This window comes from Triticum dicoccoides, chromosome 2B, assembly GCF_002162155.2.
Source record: "Triticum dicoccoides isolate Atlit2015 ecotype Zavitan chromosome 2B, WEW_v2.0, whole genome shotgun sequence".
Taxonomy (NCBI): domain Eukaryota; kingdom Viridiplantae; phylum Streptophyta; class Magnoliopsida; order Poales; family Poaceae; genus Triticum; species Triticum dicoccoides.
The window spans coordinates 766,434,885-766,444,622 of record NC_041383.1 but is presented as its reverse complement, the minus strand read 5'-3'; the positions used below and the strand labels follow the sequence as shown (position 1 = coordinate 766,444,622).

At 43.3% G+C, this 9,738-nt stretch overlaps 2 protein-coding genes across 2 annotated transcripts; both read left to right on the top strand.

Moving 5' to 3' along the window:
• The first annotated feature begins 3,907 nt into the window (after positions 1-3,907).
• LOC119368657 (agamous-like MADS-box protein AGL16) lies at positions 3,908-5,279 on the top strand. Its single transcript, XM_037633858.1, has 2 exons — positions 3,908-4,687; positions 4,775-5,279. Exons 1-2 carry the CDS (start codon positions 3,908-3,910, stop codon positions 5,162-5,164), a joined length of 1,170 nt encoding a protein of 389 aa, XP_037489755.1. The 3' UTR covers positions 5,165-5,279.
• A 1,775-nt stretch (positions 5,280-7,054) lies between these two features.
• LOC119366147 (stress enhanced protein 2, chloroplastic-like) lies at positions 7,055-8,300 on the top strand. The gene is made up of 2 exons (XM_037631831.1): positions 7,055-7,476; positions 7,569-8,300. Exons 1-2 carry the CDS (start codon positions 7,177-7,179, stop codon positions 7,836-7,838), a joined length of 570 nt encoding a protein of 189 aa, XP_037487728.1. The 5' UTR covers positions 7,055-7,176; the 3' UTR covers positions 7,839-8,300.
• Positions 8,301-9,738: the final 1,438 nt, after the last annotated feature.

Sequence of the window (9,738 nt, the reverse complement as noted above, 5' to 3'; positions counted from 1 at the left end):
TCGAAGGTACTTGGTAGGTTTTGATGATGTCTCCCCGGCAACGGCGCCGAAAATTCTTCTACTATTTGTGAGTTGAGTTGGGATTTTTCCCAAAGAGGAGAGGAAATGTACTATAGTAGAGATAAATATTTCGCTCAGTGAGAACCAAGGTTTATCGAACAAATAGAAGAATCACGCAAAACCTCATGAACATCACCTATACAAACAAAAACAAATACGTGCACTCAACACGGGCAAGAGGGTTGCCAATCCCCTTGAAGTCATTAATTGTAAGGATTAAATCTCGTAGTGGTAGATAGATAGATTGCAAAACAAAATAAAAGAAATAAAATTGCAGAAAAGGTATTTGGGATTGTTTATATAACTAAACTAGACCCAGAGACCATAATTTTTACTAGAAGATTCTCTCTCGAGTACATAACATACACTGGATGAACAAATTACTGTTGGGCAATTCATAGAAAAACGCATAGTTATGACAATATTCAATGCAATGATCATGCATATAGGCATGAAGTTCGAGACAAGTACACCGACTCCTACATGCATCTAATACTGTTACTCCACCAATTGACCACTATCCAGCATGCATACATGGTATTAAGTTCATAAAAACAGAGTAACGACTTAAGCAAGATGACATGATGTAGACAAAGTAAACTCAATCAATATGAATAAACCCCCATCGTTTTACCCTTAATGACAACAGTACAAATATGTGTCTTGTCCCTTTGTCACTGGATATAGATGATACGTCTCCAACATCTCTATAATTTTTTATTGTTCCATTCTATTATAGTATCAATCTTGGATGTTTAATGTATATTTACAAGCAATTATATATCATTTTTGGGCACTACCCTATTAACTTAGTGCTCAGTGTCAGTTGTTGTTCTTTGCTTGTTTTTGGTTTTGCAGAATATCAGTACCAGACGAGTCCAAATGCCACAAAACTTTTTTGAGATATTTTTCTGGACATAAGAGACCCTGGAAGCTTTAGGAGGTGACGAGAAGATGGAGCAGTGGCCCATGAGGCACCAGGGCGCGCCCTGGTAGCTCGTGGGGCGCAAGTGGCTCCGTTTGACCTAACTCCGCCTCTATAAGTTCTCTAAAATCGGGAAACCAACAGAGGAGTCCACAAAATACTTTCTGCCGCCGCAAACCTCTGTTCTCGCGAGATTCCATCTGGGGGCCTTTTCTGGCACTCTGCCGGAGGGGGAATCAATCACGGAGGGTCTCTATATCAACCTTGTTGCCCTTCGGATGATGCGTGAGTAGTTTACCACAGACCTACGGGTCCTTACTTAGTAGCTAGATGACTTCTTCTCTCTATTTGATCTTCAATACAATGTTCTCCTTGATGTTCTTGGAGTTCTATCCCATGTAATGACTTTTTACGGCGTGCTTGTTGGTATCCGATGAATTGTGAGTTTATGATCAGATTATCCATGAATATTATTTGATTTTTCTCTGAACTCTTTTATGCATGATTGTTATAGATTTTTATTTCTCTCCTATCTATTGATTTGGTTTGGCCAACTAGATTGATTTATCTTGCAATGAGAGAGGTGCTTTGTAATGGGTTTGATTTCGCGGTGCTCAATCCCAGTGACAGAAAGGGGCATGAAACGTATGTATCGTTGCTATTAAGGATAACAATATGGGGTTTATTCAGTTTACTTTGTCTATATCATGTCATCTTGCTTAAGGCTTTACTTCATTCTTTATGAACTAAATACTCTAGATGCATGCTGGATAGCGGTCGATGTGTGGAGTAATAGTAGTAGATGCAGAATTGTTTCAGTCTACTTGTCTCGGGTGTGATGGATATATACATGATCATTGCCTTGGATATCATCATGATTATTTGCTTTTCTATCAATTGCCCAACAGTAATTTGCTTACCCACTGTATGCTATTTTCAAGAGAGAAGCCTCTAGTGAAAACTATGGCCCCGGGGTGTACTTCTGTCATATATTAAAAATCCTAAAAATACCTGGCTGAAATGTTACTTTATTTATTTTATTTTGTATTTTTGTTCGATCTATCTATCTATCACTATACAATTTAATCTTGCTATTAACCGCCAAGGGATCGACAACCCCTTGTTTGCGTTGGGTGTAAGGATTTGCTATTTTTTGTGCAAGTACTGCTAACGAGGTGTTGCATGATTCTCCTACTGGATTGATAACCTTGGTTTCATAACTAAGGGAAATACTTAGTCTCCTCGCGAAGCTTCTAGGGTCTCACTTGTCCAGAAAAAAATCGTAAAAAGGTTTTGTAGCATTTGGACTCCATTTGATACTGATTTTCTGGAAAACCAAAAACAAGCAGAAAATAGGAAGCGGCACTAGACACTGGGTTAATAGGTTAGTTCCCATAAATGATATAAAATAGTATAAAATGCATGTAAATCATCCTAGATTGATAACATAATAGTATGAAACAATCAAAAATTATAGATACGTTGGAGACGTATCAGCTGGTAGAGGGGAAGTGTTCGTCGCCTCCTGTTTGTCAAACCCTAAGAAAAAGCTTCGGTAGGTTGTGTACTTTCTTTTAAGGAATGGCTACATGTGAAGTGCTCATCCTCGATATATACACTCATTGTGTCTCCTAAAATAAGATATCACAAATCGGAAACTCCCCTTTATTTTTTTCTTCAAACATAGCACATTGTTAATAATTGTAAAAATGAAATTGTTAATGTAAATTTTATTATCCTATGTTTATTAATAACCAAAATGCAATATCTATTTGTCACAATTTATTGTTGAGAGACAACTTTCTGGACCATGGTATTTGTCTCCTATGGCCAGTACCAGCATGTCATTTTGTTGTTTCGACGGGGATATGGGTCCCGCTAGGAGAGGATTGATGGCATTAGAATGCATCTAGTGCACATAATTAAGATGCTACACTATGTATCATAGTTAATATTCTGACATGTTTAGTATGTGGAGTTTGTCCCAGTTGCACTGGGTCGTTTGATTTCTGTAATACACGCCCTCTCTTAGACCCCATGGTATTTAGAAGCCATTATCTTTTTTAGATGAAAACAACATATACTCTTAAGGTTGTTAGAACACACATATGATTTTTGTTTTACCAAATATCATGCAATTGACACAACAGGTAAAATGTTGAATTCAAAATTTCTAGATTAATATTTAGTAGAGACAAACAAGACTACCTCCCACAAGATTATAGGTATTTGTTTTGCGATTATGCATACTAGAAAGACATGTCCTAACCAGTAATTGCTTGATATGTTTGTGAGACTAAATGTATTCCTGCCTATTAAGACATAATTTTCAGATATTAACTCAATTCCGAAACCACCATATTAGATTAGATGGCTACGATTGTCTACACCAAATCCCTAACTCGTGTTGTGGATGTAGTTGTAATTAATAACCAAAAGAATTGGATAAACACTATGACGTGCATTTAAAAAAAATTATTGGATGTGGATGAACTCACATAACAATTAATAATGAGCCTAGATAAGGATGTAAATTATGTAATCGCATAAGATATATTTGAGCAACAATTAATGGCATCCATAAGTTTGGCAATTGTTAATGTACATTTTAGTGCTAATTAATGACTTACCAATTTTGAGTCTGCTCAAACAGAAAGAGATGTAACTTTGGATCCTAGTTAATTTGAATATATGGATAGGGATGTAATCAGCTACATGCATAGAACATAGATAAGCTTCATGTTTTCTCAAGATGAGGTTTATGCTTGCAAGCCTTTCCTTCTATATAAGGGGAGCTCATCCTCACCTATCTCCAAGTAACCTAAAGTTAGCCAACAATAACAGTAAATATACATCTATCTTTTGTTAGATCCTTGTAGCTTGCCATCTGTAGTAATAAGTCCTCCAGTTGTCCATTTGAGTATGCCGAGGAGGGAGGTCCGTTTGGGTGTCTGTCACATCGAAGACGACAAACAGCGCAGCGTCACCTTCTCCAAACGACGTGCTGGTTTGTTTAAAGGTGCCAGTAACCTCTCCGCCCTCACTGGCGCGAAGGTTGCTGTTGTCCTGGAGAGTGAATCAGGAAAGATGCATGCCTTTGGGACGCCATCGGTGAAACCTATTATTGATGCTTTCCTGTCAAGAGATCCACTTATGGAGCCACTCGCCGACAATGCGGGAAAAGCTAGGGTTGCATCGCTGCAAAGCAAGGTGGCTAGGTTGGACATGGAGAACGCAATGCTAGAGAAGAGAGCAAACCTCTCCCTCCAACATATCAAGAAGATACAAGCTGAAAACCCAGGGATGGCGGCAAATAATATTTTCTCCAAGGAAAAAGATCTTTGTCTAGAAGATCTCAACAGGCTCTTCAATGACCTATTGCGAGTCAACGAGCATATTAGACACCGCATGCCTCCGCTACATCATGGCCATGCACCAAGGATTGGTGGTCCAAATGTGCAACAAAACCAGTTGTTGCCAAGAGGTCCATCACAGGATCACTCAAAGACTCATCGGGCATCACTACAATCAACGTCATCTCACCATATTCCACCTCAAGTGTTGCCTCCAGTTCCACTGCCACCAACACCACAACACACTATGGAACCATCTTTACATATGCAAGTACCACAGATGTTCCCGTCCCCACCATCATCTTTGGCACTCCAGTTGAGGTCCCTTATGAAACCAATTCCTCATCAGGTACAAGATTTTCTCCATCACTTTGTCCATGCCTTTAGAATTATGCAAGTCCTTACCACAAAATGGAACCACCTTTTTCCTATGCAGGTACCACAAATGTTTCAGTCCACACCACCACCTTCGAATCCCCACTTGGCATCCCTCCTACAACCGGATCTTGACCAGGTACATGGTTTACCTCCACGACCTCAGCCACAACTTGAAGAATATGCAAATCCTTACAAGACCATAGAGCCATCACAGAACAAGACAATCCCTAACTCCGGTGGAAATGATATCGGCGTCCGTGAATCACTTGGTCATGATAACTCGCCTTATGCTCCTTTGGACCAGGCACACCACAATGAAATCCTAGGGATGTATTCTTACATGGGGTATAATGGTAGTGATGTAGGCCAATATAACTTGAGATGTGACGAGTGGGTCAATGCACCACCAGAGTCTTCTGGTGGGAATGATGGTGATACTGATGCATGATTTGGAGGACATCTTTAGATGCTAGTTAGTGCTTCCATTCGAATGCTACATCAAGCGAATAAGATAATCTATTTACATTAGGCACCATTGTCGATTGTACTGTTTTGTTAAGCTTCTTCGAGGCAGCAATAAACATTTCATGTTCAGTTATTTGTGTCATGAAGTTTGTTTCTGTGTGACTAAATCTTTGTAATGCTGGGTGTTCTTTATTAAGATCATTAGGTAGTTAATCATTTTTGTTGAATAATAAACATGTCTTTTTTGCTTCTTATTGATGAACAAGAGGAATATGCATGAATTTTACAATTATGTTAAACTTAAGCATTGACACAATCCAAACATTATTAATTCAGACTAGGCACACCCCTCCTTAGTGACCAAGCACGAATAGCAGTAGGCACGTAAAATAATTAATTTTTGATCGAGCTCGCTTGCTCTGTTCTATCGCTGCTTGCACGCTGCAAGCAGAGTAACTTGATGACCTTGTTCTGCTGAGTGTGAGTGTGTTTTCCAATCATCGCCTGCTCCGGAATGTTCTCCAGTACAGTACGTATCAAATTGCGTGCTCAGTGAAGCGATGTGAATAGACGGTTGGATCGAATTGATCTGCGAGGGGCTGCGGTCTGATCATACGGAAGATAAACAACGACAGCCTTGTGCTATTTGTTCTTTTGTTCGCCTTCAGATGGTGATAGCCCAGCAGTAGTAGTACGTTACTCTCCTTCCTAGCCAACAGTTGTAGATTACCCGTATGGGTCAGCCGTCGACCTCGCAAACATACGGTTCAGGAATGTGCGCTGCATTTTCTCAGGTTGCTGACAAAGCTTGCCCCCTGCCCATGCCCATGAAACGCAACATCAGACCAGGGCATGGGGATGTCCGATCAGCAACTCCTGGAGAAGAGCCACGGCCCTATCCATCACCAAGAAACGACAGCTCTTGCGGCCTCACATTTTTTTTACCGGTTACCACTCACATAAAAAAACGAAAATTTCATAAATGCACTAGGGACTACAGATTATTGTCTAGAGATGAACATACCAAAAATCTAAACAGCATATATAAGCACTCGGTGTCTGATAAAAAAACTCGGTGATTCGATAATTTGGACTTATTTGATCGTCCAAATTTGCATTTCCTAGAGCAGGGACAACATTTTGGTTCCCATGGAGCACCATGTGAACATAAAAATTGTATCATAAACAGTTAAAAACAAGCAGAATTTCTTGAAGAAATGCATATGCTGTGATCTTGAAGGAAAAAAACCGTCCTCCACAAAAGCTACTTTCGAAGCATTAACCTCTTTTGGCACAAACTGTAATACTTCCACTTGTTTTTGATGCATTTTCCAGAGTACACGAATAGAATAAAATAAATGCCAATGTTTTCTACAAAAATTGGCATTTACAACCCGATAGCCGTTTTGATTTCCCGGGGGCCGTTTTGCGAAGAAAGGTCAAAGACTCAAAGGTTATATAGAAACAGCAAAGTGTGCGCCGTACGATGAGGATCGTAGGGACCAGGCGGGCCCCGTGATCCTACCGCGGGAGAGCGACACCTGTGTCCGGGAACACCGCCACGTCCGTTTCGATCGGTTGGCCCACGGCCGCCGGAGCTTGCGTGTCGGGTAAGCACGCGGTTACGTGGATTCCCGGAACTCGCCGGAAGGCGACACAATTCACGGCCGCGCGCGAAGTCGACGGCAGAAGAGCCCGGGACCTCGGCCGGGGCTCCACCACGTCCACATGCGCCACCCGACGTCCCCCCCGTGAATCTCACCCGTCTCATCCTTTACCGTGTCCTTCATCACAGATTCACCGGGACGGTGAACGGCCACGTCGTCCAACCCCTCGCTGTCGCTGCCGGGCTTTTCAAAAGGACGACGAGGGGAGAGGAGCAGCGCATTATCGTTCAGCATTCGTTCACCGGCCCGTTTGTTTACTCCAAGAACCCCAGCGGCTCATCAAAGCAAAGTCTCCGGTGGTTATCCGTCCGTCGAGTTCGAGTCTACCATGGCGGCCGCGGTGGCGAGAGCGATCGTGTGCGAGGCGGCGCCGCAGAGGGCGGCGCCCCCGTCGCAGCAGAAGCAGCAGACGAGGCGGGACAAGATCCTGCTCCAGCCCCGCCTCTCCACGCTCCGGTCGTACGGCGCCGACGGCAGCGGCGCGGTGACGCGGAAGCGGCTCCCGGGCGAGGCCCTGGAGGAGGGCGGCGTCGGGGGAGCGCCGCCGTTCTTCGCGTCGCTCGCCGACTACATCGAGAGCTCCCGCAAGAGCCAGGACTTCGAGACCATCTCCGGCCGCCTCGCCATGGTATACCTCTCTCTCCTCTGTGACTGAACTCTGTTTGGACTTTGGACACCACCAGAAATTAAACGACTCGTCGGTTGTTTGTACTCGTGCAGGTGGCGTTCGCGGCGGCGGTGGCGGTTGAGGCGACGACGGGGGACTCGCTGTTCAAGAAGCTGGACACGGTGCAGATCGAGGAGGCGACGGGGCTGTGCCTGGCGGTGGTGGCCTCGGCGGCCACGTTCGCGTGGGTCTCGAGCGCGCGCGGCCGGATCGGGCAGATGCTCACCCTCGGCTGCAACTCCTTCGTGGACGGGCTCATCGACAACGTCGTGGACGTGCTCTTCTCCGACGACCAGATGCAGGACTGGTCCGACGACGTCTGAGCGCACAGACGCAGATGCACCACGTACACGTGTAGATACGATACGATACGATACGGCTACTAGACGCAGACGCTGCGTGCGCATGATGATAGTATAGAACTAATACTAGAGATCGAAATCGTAGCGTTGTTAAGAGGGACTTTGCATTTCCAAGTTCCATCGCTGCTGCACTGCAAGTGGTTCCTTATTTCTTCAGAGATGGATGCCATGGCTATGGTACGGAGCTCTGTTCATCTGGAGTCTCTGTGCCTTTGAGGATTTTCTGTGATTGCAGCGTTGTAATCTGCATATGGAGCACTAGTACCTTAAGATTTAACTGTACCTTAGTATCTAGAGCTACTGATACTGTAATACGAGAATCGTGTACCCTCGCTAGCATCTTGGGAGCATGTTAATTACATGTATAAGAAATTATCCAGTATTACAGTATTATTATGCGATGTCTCATCGCTTGTCATTTAATTTGAGCTGCAGCTTCTGTTTTATTTTTTCGAGATCGAGACCATCGAGCTGCAGCATCTGTGCATATGAAGAGTCCTGAATGATTGATGTGAGTGCAAACAAAATTGCGGTCAATAGTTGGTCTTCCAGTGCATGTATGCATTTGGTTGTTGTCTTTCAGCTCACAGTTCTCTGTATCTGTACAAACTTCAGTCAGCGTTCAGCAGTCAACATGTTTGACTGTCGAGGGACGCCTCAGTCAACTACTCCCTCCCTCCCGTAAGAGTGTTAAAACGTTATTGTATTATGGGGCGGAGAAGTATTGATGGAACATTTTTGACACTACATGAATTTAAAACGTTCTTACTGGCTTCTTTGGATCACAGGATTAGAAAACACAGGAATTTGAAAAATACAGGAATTTGACGGAATTGTATGTGCAAAACAAAGGATTACGAAACAGGGGAAAACTGCAAGAATGGTCATTTGGATGGAACACAAGAAAAGTGCCTCGATCCTACGCGAATGAGTGTAAAAGAGAGGTTAGAGTGGATGTAGAAATTCCTATAGGATTGAGATGTAGGAATGCAATCCATAGTAATTTTGAAGGTGTCGTTCCTTTGATCCAAAGGGCTTCCTTAGGAAAAAAATTCAATGGATTGGAATCCTTCAATGTTCCTATGAAAATCCTTCAATCCAAAGAGCCCCGACATTATGGAATGGAGGAAGTACTGAAGAATAGTTTGGCTCTGAACATTTTATGGGACGGAGGGAGTACTGATGAATAGTTTGGCTCTGAAGGTTGTGTTTCAGAAAGACATACGTACGAGAGAGCAAAAACATTGCTCCTTTTCAGTGTTTGATTTATATACATCTCACCCCTTTTTTGGACAATATAAGCTACCTCAACCATGTTAGGATTAGGAAACCCAAGCTAATTACACTGGAATCAGGAGGCGCTCTCTATCGCTTCGATGCACCCGGGCACGGTGGCCTTCTCCGACATGTGGACACCAGGGCTTCGTGAGCCGCCTTGTCGTTCTTAAGAAGCGACGCAGCAATCAGGACCAGCAAAAAACCAAAAAAAAAAAAAGATTGCATCAATCCAACATTGCTTGATTTGAGCCTTTACGGATGATACGATCAAGCTACTGACTTGAGAGCCCTCTTGACAGTACAACACTCAATTCTATAACCCGGTCTTTCAACTATCATCATAAAACCGGTAAAATAGAAAGCCTATTAAGGGCAAACATTTGTCTTGAACATAGTCCACCTGAGCTAGATGATGACGATCTTGACTTTCTCAAACGATCATTTTTCTTTATTGTGTTGGCTTGATGAAGACTAGTTGATTGCTCCCCCATTCATTGTGGCTAAGCCACACTTCGGCACATCTTCACAAGTCCATTGCCACCCCAATGGATGGCAAGCTTCAAGCATGATATCTTCGTGGTGC

Bases quoted from the DNA above. Each gene is read 5' to 3' on its own strand.
- LOC119368657 (XM_037633858.1), top strand. From the start codon at position 3,908: ATGCCGAGGAGGGAGGTCCGTTTGGGTGTCTGTCACATCGAAGACGAC. The intron at 4,688-4,774 runs GTACAAGATTTT...TTTCCTATGCAG, and splicing joins TGAAACCAATTCCTCATCAG to GTACCACAAATGTTTCAGTC.
- LOC119366147 (XM_037631831.1), top strand. From the start codon at position 7,177: ATGGCGGCCGCGGTGGCGAGAGCGATCGTGTGCGAGGCGGCGCCGCAG. The intron at 7,477-7,568 runs GTATACCTCTCT...GTACTCGTGCAG, and splicing joins TCTCCGGCCGCCTCGCCATG to GTGGCGTTCGCGGCGGCGGT.